At 36.9% G+C, this 23,872-nt stretch overlaps 1 protein-coding gene across 3 annotated transcripts in view; it reads left to right on the plus strand.

Moving 5' to 3' along the window:
* LOC309490326 (carboxypeptidase A1-like) overlaps positions 1-23,872 on the plus strand; it is a 57,574-nt gene that overhangs the window by 5,119 nt on the left and 28,583 nt on the right. The window contains exons 9-11 of one of the 3 annotated variants that reach the window (XM_082159428.1): positions 1,715-1,914; positions 1,988-2,072; positions 2,149-2,405. The exons of 1 other annotated variant lie outside the window; for it this stretch is intronic. In XM_082159428.1, the coding sequence (XP_082015554.1) occupies positions 1,715-1,914; positions 1,988-2,072; positions 2,149-2,336 (473 nt within the window). In that variant the 3' untranslated portion in view covers positions 2,337-2,405. Of the gene's footprint in view, positions 1-1,714; positions 1,915-1,987; positions 2,073-2,148; positions 2,406-23,872 lie in introns of those variants that run through there. One more of the 3 variants, XM_082159430.1, reaches the window with a different exon arrangement.

The following is a 23,872-nucleotide window of genomic DNA, read 5'->3' on the forward strand; positions in this document are numbered from 1 at the left end:
CTTTTCGCAAGATGTAAAATAAGTCTCTGATGTCCCCAGAGTGTGTATGTGAAGTTTTAGCTAAAAATACCGCACAGATATTTTTATATAGCATGTTAAAATTGTCACTTTTTGAGGATGAGCAAAAACGCACTGTTTTGTGTCTGTTCCTTTAAATGCAAATGAGCTGCTGCTCTCAGCACAGAGGGCGGAGCTTCAAGAGCTTGCACTCACACAGACATGCACTGAAAATTTCAAAAACTTTTTGCCTTTTATGTTCAAACTGGAGTCAGACAAAGATGGAGAGACTCAAGAAGTGACAACATGTAGAAGCAACAGGACATTTCTGAATGGTTAGCTGATGAATTTATGTAGCTTATGTGTAGTTATCTTCTAGTCATTGATTAGCATATTCTGTCTTGATAATCTATAAATCGTGTTCAAGGGGCGGGGTTTATGTAAATTCTAGGGTTAGTGATGTCACTAACCCAGGAGGATGTTGTGTAGTCCCTACCAGCCGTTTGTTGTAGTCCTTAAAAAGCGATTTCTTTTAAAGATAATATCTCCCTTTGTTTTGAACTTTGAGCATTGTAACTTTGCAGATGTTGTTTAAGATCAAACAGCAACATTACACACTAAATAAAGTTAAAAAAGTGAAATCATAATCAACCACCCCTTTAAAGCTACACTGTGTGATATTTTCCCCCATCTAGCGGTGAAATTGTATATGACTACCCAGTGAATATTAGTTTCTGTTCCTTTCAATTTCGAGGGCATTTTAACTCCTACGGTGGCCATATTATTCCAAGATTAACATGGCTTCCAGTTCAACTTCGTCCAATTGCGCCTTTAAAACTATCACCTGTGATCCGTCGCAGCACAGATTTATGTTACAAGGTAAACAGTACTTTTTCACCATTGACGTGAGGAAAAGTAACGCAAGTTATACTAGAGGTCGTTCTGGCGTTATGCACAACCATGCTATGGTTAGACAAGCAACTATAAAACTTCGAATTTACACAAATAGGCTGGATTACCTGTCGAGAGGAAAGCAGGCAATTTCGGCGTCCGTTTTAAAATCTTTGCTCCTCGAGCTCTTTCCATCTGGGAAAAGTTACTCCAATATTGACTTTGGTCTTGCTGATTTGCCTGTCGCGTTGACGTTTTAATTCTCTCTTTCGCTTCCTTGGCGACTCTGCTACATGTCCTCGAAAATAGGCGTGATCCTCCATCAGCAATCTTTCAAATCTGCCGGCAGTCGCGAGTAATCTCCCCCTCGCATTCGTCTCTGTGTCACTGAGTGTAAAGCGCGAAAGGCGAAGCTTGAATTTACAGGTATGTCCCTCTTTGGCTAATGTAGTTTCAAGATGGAGGGGCAACATGGCGACCGGCATTCGAACCCCTCACCCGTATGTACTTTCAATGGAAGATTATAAACTTACGAGAATACTTTATTACTTGAAAGAAGTAAATATACATTAATGAGCAGAAATATTTTTGAAAGAACTAAGTGTTTTTTGCTAAGAATCAACTAAAAAAATTACACAGTGTAGCTTTAAGCAGACAGTCTACTAATACTCTAATGACTGGTATGTAGTTGGCTCCAAAGTTACTTATAGTTAGTAGAATTTCTCAAGTGTACTATTGAAATAAAGTGTTACTTGTAACTTTTAAGGGGCTCTAAAGATTTATACTATGTAATACTTTCTTGTAATTGTCTGTTTTTCATCTATAGGTCCTGGATCCAGCAGTAACCCATGCTCTGAGACTTACCGTGGACCCAGTGCTCATTCTGAGCCAGAGGTCAAGGCCATTGTGGACTTTGTGAAATCTCACGGCAACATCAAGGCCTTTGTGTCCATCCACAGCTATTCCCAGATGCTCCTGTATCCATACGGATACAAGAGCACTCCTGCCAAGAACCAGGCTGAACTGGTATGCATGTGGAAACATACTGTTCTAGATTTATTTAAAAACATTTAAAATAAATTCTGCATTATCTCTTCAGCATAAGCTTGCCAGGAAGGCCGTTACTAAGCTGTGGTCATTGTATAACACTTACTACAGATATGGAAGCATCATTACCACCATCTGTGAGTAATATTAAGTGAATCTTATTAAAGTTTTGCATCACAATTACCCTACTAACAATCTCTGTTTTGTTCTCAGACCAAGCCAGTGGAGGCACTATTGACTGGACTTATGATCAGGGCATCAAGTACTCCTACACCTTTGAGCTGAGAGACACTGGTCGCTATGGTTTCGTCCTGCCAGCCAATCAGATCGTCCCGACTGCTCAGGAGACCTGGCGGGCCCTGATGGCCATCATGGAGCACACCAAGAATAATCCATATTAAACATACAACAATATTTCTTTTCTGTTGAAGTGTATAAAAGAGTGTTAATAAAAACAACATGAATCACCATCTTATATGATGCTTTGATATACATTATCAAATATAAAGAATACGCTGTTCAGCCCTAAAATGCTTCTGGACACTGATATATCTGTACCATATTATTTATCAGCCGTTATTAGAGTTTTTTTTGTAATTTATCAGTATCGGTTATTATTGGATATTTAATTGTGCATGCTGATTTCCTCTATTTTTACATTTAGATTATATTTGTCATCATCTAAATGCTCTCTTAAATGTCATCTTTAAAAACACTAACTTTAATGACACTGTTAAATGTAATCTTTAGCATATCTCAAAATGAATATCCATTTTATTCATACTTTACATTATAATGTTGTGATGCTTAAGTCCACTTTATTAAAGATTTATTTTAGTTTTTAGTGTTTTATTTATTTATTTATTTATTCAAAAGAGCATTTAATTTTAACAGACCATTTATTGGCCATAATATGGAAAAACTTATTAGCTAATCAATTCAATTCTTTTGCAGCAAAATAACTCAAAACTTCCTCCCCAGTCCAAATAGCATTTATATGGCATTATAAGAACGCCATACATTTATTAAACCAAAAGGCAAAAATAATTTGTTTTGAATTCATGCAATATTGTGACATCATCCAGACGCATCAACACATGATCGCCCACATTTCCATATGATGCCTGTTGGGTGAAACCCATTAATCAGAATAATGATATAATGAACAGGAAGCAGGTCAGATGTTTTTATTCCTAAACACTAGAAAAACTAGTCATATAAGAGTAAAATTAGGCATTAAGCCTTTCCTGCTGATTTTTAAATTCCTCTAAAGGATCCAAAAGTTTGAAACAGGCATTTATTTTTAACAGGAGCCCAATCATATAATGTTCTATGTTTTCTATCTTATCAGTTCTAATAAATATTTTTACCTTTAAAGAAAAAGAAGTGAAACATTACAGTCCTCGTGATAACTTTCGTTAACTTTACACTAAGTAAATCCACTTCAAAAGCGAATTACTCCTGGACAGCAGCGCAATAGAAATATACAGAGCAACCGCAAAAACGGAAGTTAAAATGGTAAATGGACTGCATTTATATAGCGCTTTCACAGACCTATGGCCACCAAAGCGCTTTACATAGCCTCACATTCACCCATTCATACACCGACAGCGGTGTCAGCCATGCAAGGCGCCATCCAGCTCGTTGGGAGCAGCTGGGGTTAGGTGTCTTGCTCATGGACACCTCGACACTTGGTCAAGTGGAACTGGGGATTGAACCACCAACCTTTCAGTTTGTAGACAACCTACATGAACCACTGAGCCACTGCCGCCCGACAATATTCTCAAGATGGCGGCACCCTCATTTCTCTTGCGCATAAGGTCTATAGCAGAGCCCGTCTACGGAGAGCCTGGCCACTCCCTATTAAGTCCTATTGTACCGAATTTTGGTTGTAGTTCCACCAGAGTTCCACTGGGGGCGATCAGCCATGAGTACAAAATGAATGGGAGTCTATGGAGCTAGACGGCTAAATTTGTCTCTTTCACCCGATTGCCGTTGAGAAATCTCAGATTTTATTGTAGATTTTGCAAGTTCAACATGGGTTATAGGTCGAAAGTTGAATGAACAATTACTTATGTCCTTTCGATTTCTTACAGGTTGAGTTGTTGTTGCTCATAACACGCTAGCATTCTGCAAATGAACGCTGATTGGTCAGTGAAGGACTGATTACGATCAGAGATACCGCTTGGTGGCATCGTGGCATCCGAAGCGGGACTAGAAACAAACAAAACAAAGACTCTTCTAGCACATGTATTTACCTGTGTTACCTGTGTTGTCGATGCCTCGAGAGAAAAGAAAGTGCAGAGCGCGAAAGCACCAAAGTGACTGAAGGATTGCCGTAAAGCAGTATCTCTGGTCGTAGATGTGTATGACGTCATTGACATTTTAAAAGACTTTTTAAAGCAAATAAGTGACTCTAAAAAATCTAACACCCAGCAATGTGTAATTTCTTTGCATCTCCTTTCGAATACAACATTCAAATTTCTAGAAAAAATAATTATATCCTAAGAAAAGGTGTTTTTGATGGGTATAGTGCCATAGACCTCCATTCATTTTGCACTCGTCCTGTGAGCGCCCTCATATGGAACCAGAGTGGAACTGCAACCAGTTCAGAAGCCGGAAGTTTACTGAGAGTGGAACATTCTCTGTCGATAGCCTTATGAAAACATGCGAATATCGCGGTTGCTGCGGTTACTTGCATTCCTCTGCAGTTGGCTAATCAGTAGTGCGGTATTACACAATTGCGGTTATCGCGACAGCCCTAATAGAATGTATTATTTTGTTTTATTATTGTAAGTTATTTGGGTCAAGGTGAAAGAAACAGACACAGTATTGGTTTTGAGTTTTTCTTCTTCACAAATTGTATGAAAACTGTGGAACTTCACCTAATTGAATCGAAGCTTTTAGGCTGTTGAATCATTCATCCTAAAAGAAACGAGACAGTGATGTCTGTTTTGATTTACTAACTATCTATTGTTCATATTTGTCACTCATCTTTCTGAAACAAACTACGAAGAGAACTTTTTCATTTATCAATATAATTTTCTCTTTGAATCAGAACAAAATTGTGTCAACTATTTGCTCACCTGTTGCACCATTTCCTACCTCCAGTAGACATTCCTTGCTTCTGATTTAATTAGGCCCAACCGAATATTATAACTGGGTGTAGCACATCAAGTCACGTTGCGCGCTACATGCTACACAGTGTTGTAGTAAAAAGTAATTTTTTCCTCATCCAAAGCAGTAGACAACTGCTTAATTGATGTTGCAGGTAAATATAATGTTTTATCATCTGCATACATGACTGTCCATACACTTTAAAACGAGGAAGATCATTGGTCTTCCTTGAGGCACACCACATTGCAACTCTTTCACATCTGAATAACTTCCATTATAAAATACACATTGTCCAATTAGACAGTTACAGTATGAGAAATGAGAACATTTCAGTTTATCCAGCAATAATTTATAATCCAGTACATCAAAAGCTGAGCTAAAATCTAACAATACTGCTCCTAAGTTATTGTCATCAATCTATGCTCTCTCAATATCAATGCTGAAAATTAGAGAGCAAATTACTCTCCTTAAAGAATAAATGAATTTGCTCACAAACTATCAGTTTCAATACAAACTTATTGGTCGACTATTGAAACCCAGTGCTGCATTTTTCTGTAGATGAATAACCTATGCATCTTTCCAAGCTAAAGGAAAAATCCCTTTTTCAATACTGATATTAAAGATGTGGCAAACTGGTCCTGCCAAACAATATTTCTCTTAATTTATCAACTTTATGAAAAATTCATTAAAATAATTTCCAATTTCATATGGTTTAAAAAGTTAAAAATTAGTCACCTGCATCAATAAAAGGAATTTGATTTGATTCAGTGCTGTCGGATCCAAATATGGTCATTTCCTTTTTATCAGCAACCAATCGTGAAAGTAAAAGGGCTGAATGCGCAATCTCATTGGCTGATGATAAATCTTTAAAGCCCGTTTTCTCAAAATGACCTTTCTCTCATACTCCAAGTCCGAAATCTCCACTTCAGTAGCACCTAACTTTCCAGTCTTGTACCTAGTTATATTATGAAGACATTTACAGAGGGATTTGTAAATATATCATTCCTAGCCTGATTTATATAACATTTTATTCCAAAAAACATGGCGAAAAGAATTTTTTTAAGGCTATTGACAGTATTTTCTGATTTACAGGATAACAAAAGTAGATATCCATAAATCCCTCTGTAATTTTTTTCCCATCTAATATGTGAACACAATGACATTTTTTTTTAACCTGGCTTTATCCAATACTCAGATTTCGTTTTTTTAAATATATGCAAAATAGCGCATATTTAATTAGATATTGCCTAATTTGCATATTTAAACATTAAATTATAGAAAACTTGTAATACATTTTTTTTCTCATCTTAATGTAGGTAATCAACTGGGAAAGTTTCATGGTGATATCTGCTAGTTAACATTTTTACCCTATTCACCTGTAGTGTCTCGCCTTAAAGGCCTTAAATGCTTGAACCTAGGGCTGGGCGATATGGCCCAAAAAAATTATCACGATAATTTTTATATCAGTCGATATCGATAATTATCACGATAAATGTCAAATCTTTATTTTTTTCAAGTTTAAAGGCAGATTTTTGCTCCTAAGTGAAAGTTGTAGAAACCAGAGCGTTAATTGTGGTTATAAACTACTCTTTATTGTCAGAACATATCATGACAAACACTTGCCAAACAGGTGAAAAGTAGTAAGTATGATACACCACCTGTCAAAAAATGATTGATTGACAGGTGCCCCTCCGGTGACAGGTCCCGCCCCTTCTGGTGTCCCGCCCCTTCCGATGACAGGTGTCCCGCCCCTTTTGGCATAGGATCAAAGGGATCAAAGGGCTTTTGACAGCTAGTTTTGACTTTTGATTGACAGGTTGACAGCTTTTGATCATGTTTCGACAGCTAGTTTCGGGTTTTGATGTCTTTTGAAGGCTTTTGAAGGCTTTTGAAGCCTTTTGATATTGACAGAAAGTGTTATAACAATATGTCATGGTATCTGACAGCTAGTTTGATGCCTTTTGAACATGACAGTTAGTGTTTTTGAAGCCTTTTGATCGTTTGAAGACACTGTGATTAAACAATATGTTATGGTATCTGACAGAAAGTTTGATTGTTTGAAGTCATTTAAAGCCTTTTGAACATGACAGTTAGTGTCTGTGTGTGTGTTTTTGAACTTGGTAGGCTATCACAGGATCCTCCTACATATTCCTGAGCGTATCCGGGCTGTAATGTGAAAACCGATAAGGGAAAAACTGTGAAGTGTATCTCACACACAAACGTTGAAAACCATTCAGTTCTTTTAAAAAAATATAAATGAAATGTTTATAAGGATCTTACTAAAACCTCACACCAAAAGTTGAAATAAAATAGCTTACTAAAAAATCCACTGAATCAACCATTTCAGTTTAAATAAAATGGAGTCACAAAAAAAATTGCAATCAGTTAAATGTTTATAGAGTAAAAAAACACAAAAACAAAACATACAGGTTATGAAACAATCAGTTAAATGTTTAGAGAGTTGAAGAAAAAACATACAGCTTATGAAACAACGTAATAAATGAAACGGGTTCACGAAAAAAAAAAAAATCATCTCACATGTTTAGATAACTAAAGGGCCTCTTTTCACACCGTCTGTGTGGGCCGCGCGCGTGTCTCTCTCTCTCTTTCTCTCTCTGTGTGTGTGTGTGTGTGTGTGTCACGGGATTCCCCTCTGACATCTGAAACGTGCTGTTCAGACACTGTGATTAAACAATGTCATACAAAAACATTCTATCCTTTAAAATAATGATCATGTCAATTAAACTAAAGTTGAAAAAAAAAACAAAAAAAACATAGGCCTACTGTTCTCATGCTCGTTGAAAAACTGTGGAAGTTTATCTCACACAAATGTTGAAAAACCATTCAGTTCTTTTAAAAGAATATAAATGAAATGTTTATAAAGATCTTACTAAAACCTCACACCAAAAGTTTAAATAAAATGGAGTTAGAAAAAATAATAAAATCCATCCGGCATGTTTAGATAACTAAAGGGCCTCTTTCCACACCACCTGTTTGACCTGCGGAGCTTTCAAAAAGCACCAACCAAAGGGGGTGTGTGTCAGAGAGTCACACAAATTCAGCGATCATGATATCAGGTGCTGAGTTTATTTATAAGAAGTATAATCTTAAAAGTTTAAATGATATCTTTTAAAAATAAAAGATTGTTTACATAAAACCTTTAAAGTTTGAATACATTAATATCTTCTATTTATCTTTTAGAAGATTACTGTAATGATTTTGTTTAACGGTTATTAAACAATGTCTGTTCAAAAACTGTACTTAGTCGTCTTAAATCTCATTTATATGAAAAGATTCAATCATAATTTTTTGTCCATGCGGAGTTTCAATTTTTATGGCTTTCCATAGCCATGATGATTTTTGTACCGTAACCGCATATTCGATCATGTACACCTAAACACGACCATCACAGAAAACTACATTTGTACATTTTCAAAAATGAAATAAATAATGAAATAAAATGTAAACAAAGTTTTAGCTAAATAAATATATAAATAAAAACACCTTACATTTTTAGAGAGTCACAAAAGTCATCTCACACCTGTGAAATGTTCAATAATTCCTTAAGTTGTATCTGTGAGAAAATGACCACATAGGCCTATCTTCAGAGAGAGAGAGCAACAATGAAAACATTTAGAAACTGTGAACCATCAGGCTGTCTTATTGATAGGCTGCTTATAAGGTCCTTTCCAGAGCCAAAGTTTTGTTCGTACTAAATTAATTTCAAAGCATGATCGTAAAAGTTTAAATATGATCTTTTAAAAATAAAAGGTTGTTTTAGTTTGAAGTTTAAAGTTCTTAACTTTCTTTCTTAAAAAAAATCTTTAAAGTTTGAATACATTCATATCTTCTATTTATCTTTTAGAAGATTACTGTAATGATTTTGTTTAATGGTGACCCTAAAGTATAATTGTTATAATGTGAGACAATGTCTGTTCAAAAACTTTCGATGGTTGAAAAACTGAAACTGAAAAACTCGGGGAGATGTCGTCACAGTAAAGCTAGTCCGCGTTCCAGAGTACATCCAGAGTTTTACACTAAATTCATTTAAAAGCATAACCTTAAAAGTTTAAATTAGATATTTTAAAAATGAAAGATTGTTTAAATAAAATCTTTAAAGTTTGAATACATTCATATCTTCTATTTATCTTTTAGAAGATTACTGTGACCTAAAGTATAATTGTTATTAAACAATGTCTGTTGAAAAACTGTACTTAGTCGTCTTAAATCTCATTTATATGAAAAGATTCAATCAGCATTTTTTGTCCATGCTGGGGTTTCAATTTTCATGGTGGGGGCTTTCCATAGCCATAATGATTTTTGTACCGTAACTGCATATTCGATCATGTACACCTAAACATGACCATCACAGAAAACTACATTTGTACATTTTCAAAAATGAAATAAATAAATAAATAATTTAATAAAATGTAAATAAAGTTTTAGCTAAATAAATATATAAATAAAAACACCTTACATTTCCAGAGAGGTGGAGTAGTTCTTTATGCAACAATCCAAAAATCAAATAGTTTAGGTTGTCAAACAAAACAGCCCCAGATCCTTCAGAGATAAACTACAGTGTGAAATAAATCATTTAAAAGCATAACCTTAAAAGTTTAAATAAGATATTTTAAAATTAAAAGACTGTTTAAGTCAAATCTTTAAAATCATATCTTCTATTCATCTTCTTAGAAGACTTATGTATGATGTAAATGATTTTGCTTAAATTTAAGCTAAGGTATAATTGTTACTAAACAGCGTCTGTTCAAAAACTTTAGAATGTTGAAAAACTGTGCTTAGGCGTCTTAGATCTTATTTATACAAAAATATTTCAAACAGTATTTTTGTCCATACAACATGTTGTCAAAGTCTGTCACAATGTTTGTTGTTGTTGTTGTTGTTTTGTTTTAAGAAATCCGAGGACTCTACATTGCTCTTATTTAGATTAAGTTGTATCTTTTAGAAAATCACCACACATTTTTCAGAGATGCTGGTGGTCCGTGGCGCCACTGGCGCGGCATAAGTAAAGTTTGTCTTGAGCGAATATTTAATTTTACCCGTCTTAATTCAAATCATGACCTTACTTGTAGCTATGATCTTTTACACGTATAAGATCATTTTGACTTGTATCTCCCGAACTATCCTTAATCATTGTGGAAACACACAGGGTGAAACCCTTTACTGGGAATATACTATCGGTTATCTACTCAAAATATATGTAGAAGTTTAAAATGTTAGCATTTTTTGCGCGTACATTTACACAAAGGACATGTATTTAAGAATAATCTTTATTTAAACTCTTATTTTGTTATTCACATTCATTTGTTTCAGTATAATGATGGATTATAAGAACCACACAAAACAATATTAATTATTTATTGTTAGGTTTTCATTTGTTTACATTTGCAGCACATTTTAATATACATTGTTACTGATTTGAAGTACACACAAATTAGTTACGTTGTATATGTTACTTATATTTTGAGTTTAAGTTTACAGTGATGAACTTCAGACATGGTCCGCTGCAGGATTAGAGTCCGGACAGGAACAGAATTTAAGCATTATTGGTTCCGCCCGGACATACCATTTGCTGGGAATTGCACGGGGGAGGAAGAAATGTTAATGTCTTTATTAATTAATTCATTTAGTTGTACATTTTGCTGTCCTTATCATAAATGTGCTTAGTTGTACATTTGATACTTGACTACATTTTACTGTCCTTATCTTTATTTACTATATACCTCTGTTTGATTTGATTTACTTAATGTTATAAATATAACATAACCTGTTAATATAATATAACAGTTATAAATTACAAAATACCATTTTTCAACCGAGTGAATCTAGGCCTTCAGAAGTCATAACTTCAGGGGTCAACGGTTTAGGTCAGTTGGTGAAAACACTGCTTGTGTAAAAATCAAATACTGTATTACACTTTTCAAAGGATAATCTAGCTTTAAAGTTAGAATAAAAAGTAACCAAACATATCTTCATACCTGTTGTGTTCTGACACAAGGCCATTAACTTGTTCTTTTTGTTTTATAAATTTATTTTGCTTATTTCTATAAATATCAACCTGATAAATATGGACTTAATACACGATTAAACAAGATAATCATGCTACCCAATACGTCTGACACAACATTTTAAAGAAAAAACAGTGCTTTAAAATACAACTTAACCATGATATCAGATGATTTTGACAGTCCTACATAAATGCATGTTGATTACTGAGTTTCAGGCATAGTGCAATGTTCGAGAAATCTAATACTGGTGTAATCTTGGCGAGGTCTCACTCACAACGCACAACTTTGTGTTGGGTGATCCAGGCATACCTTTACTAAAATAAAATATTATGGAAGTAATTTACTCAAAACTGTAATTATACCATATTTTATTTATTAATATTATGGCTTCATGTTGATTTAAAGTTTTTGTTTGTTTGTTATTAACTAATACCTTTATCTTTTAACTAACATCCAGCACAAAATTAAAGAGATGTATGAGCTAAGGATGTCCTCTGACCCCAAATATACAGTTAGGCTAGATATTCTCCTACTTAGTATGTGTGTAAATAGTTGTGCATAAATCTTTGGGTGTATTTTTACACACCATACTGATGCAAAGTTCCACATCCTATGGACTAACTTTCAAACATAATCTTATTCTTTATCGTTAAGATTCAAAACACCAAATCACTAAGAAAAGAGGGTTGAAAAGAGCCGTTTATAATAAAAAGTTTCCAAATAATGGTTTTATTACTCCACTAGATTTAGTCATCTTGTTCAGATATCAGACGACACTGTTTCACATTTTGTTTTACACTTAAACTATTACAACAGAATCACATCTGACTATTGCACCGAGAGAGCCATATTCACCAAAGCTTGAGGCTGTTAAACAAAGTTCCACACTTTGGTAAAACCTGCTGATAAAATTGCACAAAAGTAAATTCTAGAGGTCAGCTGGGTTAAAAGTAAATGCATCATCATGAGCCATTTAAAACAAATACAGAAAAGCCACTATAGTGATCAGTTTTGGCTTTGTCAATTACGCTGTTTACATCTGGTTTTTGTACAGTTTGCAAAAAGTATATAGTCTCAGAGCGTAGTCAAACATGTTCATATAGTATTTTATGAAAAACATGAACAAATATTTCATAAAGAGAATTAAATGACGGTCCTTCTACACGAGAGTGTTTAAGACTAAACAAATCATATTTATTTTCGAACATCTTTCTGCTATGTCTACGAAACATTGACGTGAAAGATGAGTATTACACTTCAAACTCGTCTAACTATTACACTTATTTTGTTATTATTACACAGTTATTTTGTTTGTGTTTGTGTTGTGTGTGTGTGTGTGTGTGTGTGTGTGTGTGTGTGTGTGTGTGTGTGTGTGTGTGTGTGTGTGTGTGTGTGTCGCTAAACCACAGTTAAGCTAATGAATTACAGTTGATACGTGGTATTTTTACGTGAAAGGAGGGTTGATTCATTTTTTTTTTATTCTGTCCACACCAATACTTTGAGTTTTAGGTATCTGTCTTTTAGGCTCGATCCAGAAAACAGACGTTGTGTTTTATGTCTTAATAATTGTTCTTCTTTTTATGATCTTCTTTTTATTCGGCATAATGCCGAAATGTTTTAACATATCGTAAATTTCAATGGTTAGATAAATCATCTAACTATTATATCTAACAATCAAAAGTTATATGTGAAACAAGCTCAGTCGGATTAGAGTTGGATTCTTGTTTATATTGAACATTGTAATTGAACCGCATGTTTAACAGCGCTATTGTTCTCGGCCTCATCAAAGTTTTCACAGGAGCATACCGACTCTGAAACAAGACCAAATATTAGCGCGTAACATTTTGGACACCTTTGTTTTTAGGCATCTTTGATTTTGTTTGCATTTCTTCTGAAACAACCTGTTTTGAAATTGTTTAACAATTTTTAACATCACTAGCGTAAACCTTATCGTATTGCTGGGTGTGATTGTAATGTTTTGTATGGCGTTTTCTTTACACCTTCCCTCGGATATCTGTTTCCTACAGTTACTGTAGCTGTAATGTTAGTGAACCCTAGGTCTTCTCTTTGTTCATATACGACAGTATTCACATGAATTGGCTTGATTTGATCAAATTATGGTTTAAACCATCATCTTCACGTGAGACATTTACATTATATTATTATTATACCGTCCTAGTTTTTAAATAGCGCTAAAATATATATTTTATATTTTAACCCTTTATGTGGATATAGAATTCCGCACAAGGTTCTCTGTTCTCTGGTTCTATGTTTTTAAAAATACCGCGAAACAAAGACAAGGACCCTCAAAATCTGTGCATAAAACAAAACACATGTAGGTGTACGATGATTTATCAGAAAATTACTTTTGTTTGAAGAAAAACTTAAATCAGCTGGTGCTTGATAACTATTGAAGTTATTAAACATGGTAATGATGTGTTTAATGCGATATTGATTTTAATTTTAACTCAATGCGCTAAAGGTCTATGAACTTTAATATCTTAATAGTTAACTTAAAGCATGCGCAAAATGAAATAGATCCTAACTACTTTCTAAATGTTTGTTACAGAACTTATGGAGAACAATTCACCCATGCATATGTTTAATCAGATTTTGTAACTGGATTGAGTAAAAATAATAAACTTCTCTCTGCTGGACATCCCATGACTTCTCCATGACGCTACTTCTGTTGCATTGTGACTGCAATTGACATAGTTATTTATGGCTTTCCTGATGACAACCCCCGTACATCCTACGCAACAGGGTGGGCGGACCCCAATCGCCGTCCTGATAAATATTTCAGGACATTGCACGCTCTAGCTCTACTCTAGCTCTACTAGCCGCGGACTGCTGTGCTACTGCATCATCTCATTGATCAAAAGTTGAAGGACTGTCAAAGCCCGCTTCAACATTTGCCTAAACCTGATGCAAACTACGCTCCTGTCCTGACCCAAAAACACAAACTTCCGAGCATTAACGCACAAACCCTGGACGACTGTACCGCAAGGACTCACTCAGGAGATTCCAGGAACATTCCAGGAACGAAAAGCATCTTTCATCATCGAATAGTGGACTATTCGAAAAGTTGATGGCGACGCAAAAACAGATGGAGAACGACTCCACGTTGAGTTCTGGCGATGTGGGGCACAAATATCATCCGGCGTGTGAGTGCGCCACGGGCAAAGAGTGTCCTTTAAGAGCTACGCTAGACTATATGTTTAAAGATCATTTTAGAGGCCAAATGGTTGGCTTGATGCACAGGATCATCGATGCTGCGTGTGGTATGAAAAACGATTGTGCACAGGATACCAAACGTGTGACAAATTTAAAAAATGAAATGGATGTCGTAAGAGGCCTGACAAAGTCATGGACTGATGTAACGCCCATGTTTTTTAACGGCAAAGAGCCGAACGGCGTAATCCTCAGGAAAGTTCTGGATGTGTTGCGTGCATGTTCTGACGATTTCGAAATCACAGAGATACTCGCTATTTGTACTTTCGTAACGGATCTCTGCGTGTCACTGGTGTCAAAAAATGCAAAAACTGACCTTGGTGAATTAGTTGAAAGTCTGGTCAACTACATCCTAGAGCAAGACATGATAGCCTGCAGAGATTTTCTATTCTGGTTAGACCATCTGTAAATGTCATTATTGTTTTACTTTATGTACTGCCGATCTATCATTTTCTTCACTACTTCAATGTATACTCGAAAGTATAATGTTGAAATAAATTTAAAAAATACAAAAAATTACTATTGTGGTAAAGTCTGAGCTCATAAAAATAGTATGACACAACTTATTCTTTAGGAGGTATTAAATAAAATAGTATACATAATAATAATAATATTTAGAAGAATTAAAAATACTACATGATTTAAAAGATTAAATATTTAAATATTTGTTTTCTGCATTTTAATTACTGTATTCCCGAAGTGGCAACCATTTCCAAGATGTGAATACCTGAAATTGTGTGGTGATTTTTCAAATGATACAACTAATTTGCCCGTGGCGCACTCACACGCCGGATGATACTTGTGCCCCACATCGCCAGAACTCAACGCGGAGTCGTTCTCCATCTGTTTTTGCGTCGCCATTTTTTCAACTTTTCGAATAGTCCACTATTCGATGATGAAAGATGCTTTTCGTTCCTGGAATGTTCCTGGAATCTCCTGAGTGAGTCCTTGCGGTACAGTCGTCCAGGGTTTGTGCGTTAATGCTCGGAAGTTTGTGTTTTTGGGTCAGGACAGGAGCGTAGTTTGCATCAGGTTTAGGCAAATGTTGAAGCGGGCTTTGACAGTCCTTCAACTTTTGATCAATGAGATGATGCAGTAGCACAGCAGTCCGCGGCTAGTAGAGCTAGAGTAGAGCTAGAGCGTGCGATGTCCTGAAATATTTATCAGGACGGCGATTGGGGTCCGCCCACCCTGTTGCGTAGGATGTACGGGGGTTGTCATCAGGAAAGCCATAAAAAACTATGTCAATTACAGTCACAATGCAACAGAAGTAGCGTCATGGAGAAGTCATGGGATGTCCAGCAGAGAGAAGTTTATTATTTTTACTCAATCCAGTTACAAAATCTGATTAAACATATGCATGGGTGAATTGTTCTCCATAAGTTCTGTAACAAACATTTAGAAAGTAGTTAGGATCTATTTCATTTTGCGCATGCTTTAAGTTAACTATTAAGATGTTAAAGTTCATAGACCTTTAGCGCATTGAGTTAAAATTAAAATCAATATCGCATTAAACACATCATTACCATGTTTAATAACTTCAATAGTTATCAAGCACCAGCTGATTTAAGTTTTTCTTCAAACAAAAGTAATTTTCTGATAAATCATCGAACACCTACATGTGTTTTGTTGTATGCACAGATTTTGAGGGTCCTTGTCTTTGTTTCGCGGTATTTTTAAAAACATAGAACCAGAGAACAGAGAACCTTGTGCGGAATTCTATATCCACATAAAGGGTTAAAATATAAAATATATATTTTAGCGCTATTTAAAAACTAGGACGGTATAATAATAATATAATGTAAATGTCTCACGTGAAGATGATGGTTTAAACCATAATTTGATCAAATCAAGCCAATTCATGTGAATACTGTCGTATATGAACAAAGAGAAGACCTAGGGTTCACTAACATTACAGCTACAGTAACTGTAGGAAACAGATATCCGAGGGAAGGTGTAAAGAAAACGCCATACAAAACATTACAATCACACCCAGCAATACGATAAGGTTTACGCTAGTGATGTTAAAAATTGTTAAACAATTTCAAAACAGGTTGTTTCAGAAGAAATGCAAACAAAATCAAAGATGCCTAAAAACAAAGGTGTCCAAAATGTTACGCGCTAATATTTGGTCTTGTTTCAGAGTCGGTATGCTCCTGTGAAAACTTTGATGAGGCCGAGAACAATAGCGCTGTTAAACATGCGGTTCAATTACAATGTTCAATATAAACAAGAATCCAACTCTAATGCGACTGGGCTTGTTTCACATATAACTTTTGATTGTTAGATATAATAGTTAGATGATTTATCTAACCATTGAAATTTACGATATGTTAAAACATTTCGGCATTATGCCGAATAAAAAGAAGATCATAAAAAGAAGAACAATTATTAAGACATAAAACACAACGTCTGTTTTCTGGATCGAGCCTAAAAGACAGATGCCTAAAACTCAAAGTATTGGTGTGGACAGAATAAAAAAAAAATGAATCAACCCTCCTTTCACGTAAAAATACCACGTATCAACTGTAATTCATTAGCTTAACTGTTGTTTAGCGACACACACACACACACACACACACACACACACACACACACACACACACACACACACACACACACACACACACACACACACACACACACACACACACACACACACACACAAACACAAACACAAACAAAATAACTGTGTAATAATAACAAAATAAGTGTAATAGTTAGACGAGTTTGAAGTGTAATACTCATCTTTCACGTCAATGTTTCGTAGACATAGCAGAAAGATGTTCGAAAATAAATATGATTTGTTTAGTCTTAAACACTCTCGTGTAGAAGGACCGTCATTTAATTCTCTTTATGAAATATTTGTTCATGTTTTTCATAAAATACTATATGAACATGTTTGACTACGCTCGGAGACTATATACTTTTTGCAAACTGTACAAAAACCAGATGTAAACAGCGTAATTGACAAAGCCAAAACTGATCACTATAGTGGCTTTTCTGTATTTGTTTTAAATGGCTCATGATGATGCATTTACTTTTAACCCAGCTGACCTCTAGAATTTACTTTTGTGCAATTTTATCAGCAGGTTTTACCAAAGTGTGGAACTTTGTTTAACAGCCTCAAGCTTTGGTGAATATGGCTCTCTCGGTGCAATAGTCAGATGTGATTCTGTTGTAATAGTTTAAGTGTAAAACAAAATGTGAAACAGTGTCGTCTGATATCTGAACAAGATGACTAAATCTAGTGGAGTAATAAAACCATTATTTGGAAACTTTTTATTATAAACGGCTCTTTTCAACCCTCTTTTCTTAGTGATTTGGTGTTTTGAATCTTAACGATAAAGAATAAGATTATGTTTGAAAGTTAGTCCATAGGATGTGGAACTTTGCATCAGTATGGTGTGTAAAAATACACCCAAAGATTTATGCACAACTATTTACACACATACTAAGTAGGAGAATATCTAGCCTAACTGTATATTTGGGGTCAGAGGACATCCTTAGCTCATACATCTCTTTAATTTTGTGCTGGATGTTAGTTAAAAGATAAAGGTATTAGTTAATAACAAACAAACAAAAACTTTAAATCAACATGAAGCCATAATATTAATAAATAAAATATGGTATAATTACAGTTTTGAGTAAATTACTTCCATAATATTTTATTTTAGTAAAGGTATGCCTGGATCACCCAACACAAAGTTGTGCGTTGTGAGTGAGACCTCGCCAAGATTACACCAGTATTAGATTTCTCGAACATTGCACTATGCCTGAAACTCAGTAATCAACATGCATTTATGTAGGACTGTCAAAATCATCTGATATCATGGTTAAGTTGTATTTTAAAGCACTGTTTTTTCTTTAAAATGTTGTGTCAGACGTATTGGGTAGCATGATTATCTTGTTTAATCGTGTATTAAGTCCATATTTATCAGGTTGATATTTATAGAAATAAGCAAAATAAATTTATAAAACAAAAAGAACAAGTTAATGGCCTTGTGTCAGAACACAACAGGTATGAAGATATGATCACAGATACAACTTAAGGAATTATTGAACATTTCACAGGTGTGAGATGACTTTTGTGACTCTCTAAAAATGTAAGGTGTTTTTATTTATATATTTATTTAGCTAAAACTTTGTTTACATTTTATTTCATTATTTATTTCATTTTTGAAAATGTACAAATGTAGTTTTCTGTGATGGTCGTGTTTAGGTGTACATGATCGAATATGCGGTTACGGTACAAAAATCATCATGGCTATGGAAAGCCATAAAAATTGAAACTCCGCATGGACAAAAAATTATGATTGAATCTTTTCATATAAGTACAGTTTTTGAACAGACATTGTTTAATAACCGTTAAACAAAATCATTACAGTAATCTTCTAAAAGATAAATAGAAGATATTAATGTATTCAAACTTTAAATTAAGTTTACATTAGGTTTTATGTAAACAATCTTTTATTTTTAAAAGATATCATTTAAACTTTTAAGATTATACTTCTTATAAATAAACTCAGCACCTGATATCATGATCGCTGAATTTGTGTGACTCTCTGACACACACCCCCTTTGGTTGGTGCTTTTTGAAAGCTCCGCAGGTCAAACAGGTGGTGTGGAAAGAGGCCCTTTAGTTATCTAAACATGCCGGATGGATTTTATTATTTTTTCTAACTCCATTTTATTTAAACTTTTGGTGTGAGGTTTTAGTAAGATCTTTATAAACATTTCATTTATATTCTTTTAAAAGAACTGAATGGTTTTTCAACATTTGTGTGAGATAAACTTCCACAGTTTTTCAACGAGCATGAGAACAGTAGGCCTATGTTTTTTTTGTTTTTTTTTCAACTTTAGTTTAATTGACATGATCATTATTTTAAAGGATAGAATGTTTTTGTAAGACATTGTTTAATCACAGTGTCTGAACAGCACGTTTCAGATGTCAGAGGGGAATCCCGTGACACACACACACACACACACACACACACACACACAGAGAGAGAAAGAGAGAGAGAGACACGCGCGCGGCCCACACAGACGGTGTGAAAAGAGGCCCTTTAGTTATCTAAACATGTGAGATGATTTTTTTTTTTTTGTGAACCCGTTTCATTTATTGCGTTGTTTCATAAGCTGTATGTTTTTTCTTCAACTCTCTAAACATTTAACTGATTGTTTCATAACCTGTATGTTTTGTTTTTGTGTTTTTTTACTCTATAAACATTTAACTGATTGCAATTTTTTTTGTGACTCCATTTTATTTAAACTGAAATGGTTGATTCAGTGGATTTTTTAGTAAGCTATTTTATTTCAACTTTTGGTGTGAGGTTTTAGTAAGATCCTTATAAACATTTCATTTATATTTTTTTAAAAGAACTGAATGGTTTTCAACGTTTGTGTGTGAGATACACTTCACAGTTTTTCCCTTATCAGTTTTCACATTACAGCCCGGATACGCTCAGGAATATGTAGGAGGATCCTGTGATAGCCTACCAAGTTCAAAAACACACACACAGACACTAACTGTCATGTTCAAAAGGCTTTAAATGACTTCAAACAATCAAACTTTCTGTCAGATACCATAACATATTGTTTAATCACAGTGTCTTCAAACGATCAAAAGGCTTCAAAAACACTAACTGTCATGTTCAAAAGGCATCAAACTAGCTGTCAGATACCATGACATATTGTTATAACACTTTCTGTCAATATCAAAAGGCTTCAAAAGCCTTCAAAAGCCTTCAAAAGACATCAAAACCCGAAACTAGCTGTCAAAACATGATCAAAAGCTGTCAACCTGTCAATCAAAAGTCAAAACTAGCTGTCAAAAGCCCTTTGATCCCTTTGATCCTATGCCAAAAGGGGCGGGACACCTGTCACCCACCGGAAGGGGCGGGACACCGGAAGCGGCGGGGCCTGTCACCGGAAGGGGCGTGGCACCTGTCAATCAAACATTTTTTTTTGGTGGTGTATCATACTTACTACTGTGAACATTTCACAAATCTGAGGTAGAACATTCATTTGTAATTTTTCCTTAACAAAATAAATATCTTTATTGGAAAATGTATTTCTTAGTTTCTGCATGTGCTAATGGGGGATATTGTTTCAAGTCTTGAAACAGGTTTGTGTTGCCTGACTTTGATGGCACGTATCTTCAGCACAGTTTGCAGTGCAGGCTACAATATTAACATTACATGTTTTGTCTCGAAACGCATATTTGACAGTGAGTTGACAGTAGTATTAGCTTGAGTTAGGATGCAGATTTACTATGTTACATTTGTGTTCATTAACAAAAACAGTAACATCTGTTAAACATTTTTTGGTATTTTTATTTGGTAAAATGTAATAATCTGACTGTTTGAGTTTTATTAAAATTAATCATTGGTCATCCAGTATCATGCATTTAGATCATTATAACCACAGATAAACCAGGCATAGCCTACAGCACCTCACTATCATGGCAAAATGTAACTTTATGGTTTCTATGGTATTTGTATGAAAAACAGTAGCCTAAATACATTATTATAATTATTTTATTATGGGGTGGTAGTGGCGCAATGGATAAGACACATGCCTTTGGTGTGAGAGACCCGGGTTCGAATCCACTGTGAGACACCAATGTGTCCCTGAGCAAGACACTTAACCCCTAGTTGCTCCAGAGGCGTGCGACCTCTGACATATATAGCAATTGTAAGTCGCTTTGTATAAAAGCGTCAGCTAAATGAATAAATGTAAATGTAAATGTAAATTATTAAATACTGTAATTATATTCCATTAGTCCTTTAATACATTGTCTACATTAATAATATTATACAATTCAATATGTATATCACACATTTCATGGTGCAGATAATATTACTAGGGTAACGTTACAGTAAATCCATGGTAAATGATTGGAATTTGTAGACGGAAAAGCCTTCTGACTGTATCATTGCGCACAGTGTTTCTCCTGTTTGTCAGCGCTGTTTCATCTGCCTTTAAACTGGTTAAATCACTGAGACGTGTGTTCTTTGCTGAATTCAAGCGCTTCTCACTGGATCTCGTGACTGAGACCGATCAGAGTAAACGCATCTGCTAGTAAGCTCGCGCTGCGCTTCCGTTTGGACTTTGAGCCGAGCGGATAAATGGTCTGTGTCGCGCGCGGTTCAAATGAGTTTCGTTCCGCTTTTGGCGCATAAAAATAACATTTATCGAACTCTTGATATCGTTTTATCGAGAAAAATTATATCGCGATAATTATCGTTATCGATTTATCGCCCAGCCCTACTTGAACCCCGATAAATGCTGCTCGCAGCTTCATTTTGTTTGTGTTTGTGTTCCACCGCTGGCTCTCTGGAGTTCCAGCGGTACCCACATTTTCAAAGAAAGAGCAAATTTCTCTGTTCCTGGGTCCCAAGAGGGCCAGACTGGCGGTGTGCGGCCCTGTAAAGCCTTGCACCCCTCAGCCCCTCTTGTATTGCCAGCCGGCAGCTGGGTGCGGTTCGAGGACCTGGTCAAACGCCTTCTCATGCACACCGACCCATGGAGAGGTTTTGCGCCGCACACTCAGACCCCACTCCGGGCCTTCTGAGCCGGGTCCCTGTCCTCCACCTTGCTGCCCCACCTCGGGTATGTCTGTGGTGCCTCTGGTCCCTCTGGCCTGGTTTGCAGAAGCCTGAGAGTGCTTCCTAACTGGTCCAGCTGGCTCCTCCGTGCCGTCAGACTAGACTATACGATTCAGAATCGGCCGGCGTCCGCCCAAGTTCAGCGCTGTTTGCTCACTTCGGTGTTAAGTGAACGTGCCCCTGTTATGCACGCGGACATTGCAGTCCAACTGGCGAAGGATGCGATAAAGCCGGTCCCTCCAGCCGATATGAAGACTGGCTTCTACAGCCCAAACTTCATTGTACCCAAGAGGAGGTGGGTTACGGCCAATCTTGGACCTGCGATTCTTGAATCGGGCCCTTCACAAGTTTCTATTCAAGTTGCTAACGCAGAAACGCATCCGTCCCCGAGATTGGTTCGCAGCGATCGACCTGAAGCACCCATACTTTCATGTCTCCATTCTCCGCAACACAGGCCATGCCTGTGCTTTGCGTTCGAGGGTCGTGCCTATCAGTACAGTGTCCTACCCTTTGGGCTAGCCCTGTCGCCCCGCATCTTTACGAAGCTCGCGGAAGTGGACACTGCTCCCATGAGAGAGCGTGGTGTTCGTGTCCTCAACTATCTCGACTGGCTGATACTAGCACAGTCTCGAGAGCAGTTTTGCGAAGACAGGGACTTGTTGCTCCACAGCCAGTTGGGTCTTCAGGTCAACTGGGAAAAGAGCAAACTCGCCCCCGTGCAGAGGATCTCTTTTCCCGGTAAGGAGCTGGACTCGGTCCAACAGTCGATCACGCCTCACAGAGGAACGTGTCCGGTCAGTGCTGAACTGCTTGTAAACTGTCAAGAGCAGAACAGTGGTCCACTGAAACTTTTTCAGAGGCTCCTGGGACTTATGGCAGCCGCAGCCGCAGTAACGCCACTCGGCTTGCTCCATATGAGACTGCTTCAGCACTGGCTTCACGGCCGAGTCCCGAGGTGGCCGTGGCAGAGCGGCACGCTCCGTGTGACAATCACCCTGGCCTGCCGCCAAACCCTCAACCCGTGATCAGACCTTCGTTTCTCTGGGCCAGAGTGCCCCTAGAACAAGTGTCCACCAACACCGGCTGGGGGGCCATGTATAACGGGCATGCAGTAATGGGGATCTGGATGGGTTCCCAACTGCATTGGCACATCAACTGCCTCGAGTTGCTAGCAGTACACCTTGTTTTGAGATGCCTCAAAATGCCGCTGCTCAGCAAGCATGTACTGGTTCATACGGACAACACTGCAACCGTTGCGCTACGCTTCCCTCGCATGTCACAACTCGCCCGCCACCTCCTACTATGGAGTCAGAAGCTTCTGAGGTCGCTTCATGCCACTTATATTCCCGGCCAGCTCAATCGTGCTGCAGACGAGCCCTCATGACAGCCTGTGGCCACGGGAGAGTGGAGACTCCATCCCCAGGCGGTCCAGCTGGTCTGGGACCACTTTGGGGCCGCGTAGATAGATCTGTTTGCCTCTCTGGACTCGTCCCATTGCCTGTTGTTTTACTCCCTGACCGAGGAAACCCTCGGCATGGAGGCGCTGGCACACAGCTGGCCCCGGGGCCTCCGCAAGTACACGTTTCAAAGTCAGGGAGAAAGAGGAGCAGGTCTTGCTAGTTGTATTGGCAACTACAACTACTGGTTATTGGGACGTATCTCTGGTGCTGACCGCACTGCAGAGACTTCCCTTTGAGCCCTGCAGGCAGCTGAGTTAAAAGTCCTGTCTTTAAAAACAGTTCTCCTGCTTGCTTGGCCTCTATTAAGAGGATAGGGGACCTACACGCATTTTCGGTAGACAAATCGTGCCTGGGTTTTGGGGCCGGCTAACTCTCACGTTATCCTGAGACCCCGGCCTGGATATATGCCCAAGGTTCCTACCACTACCTTTCGGGACCAGGTGGTGAGCCAGCAAGCGCTGCCCCCGGAGGAGGCAGACCCAGCCCTGGCTTT

This window comes from Leuciscus leuciscus (assembly GCF_965113295.1).
Source record: "Leuciscus leuciscus genome assembly, chromosome: 25".
Lineage (NCBI taxonomy): Eukaryota > Metazoa > Chordata > Actinopteri > Cypriniformes > Leuciscidae > Leuciscus > Leuciscus leuciscus.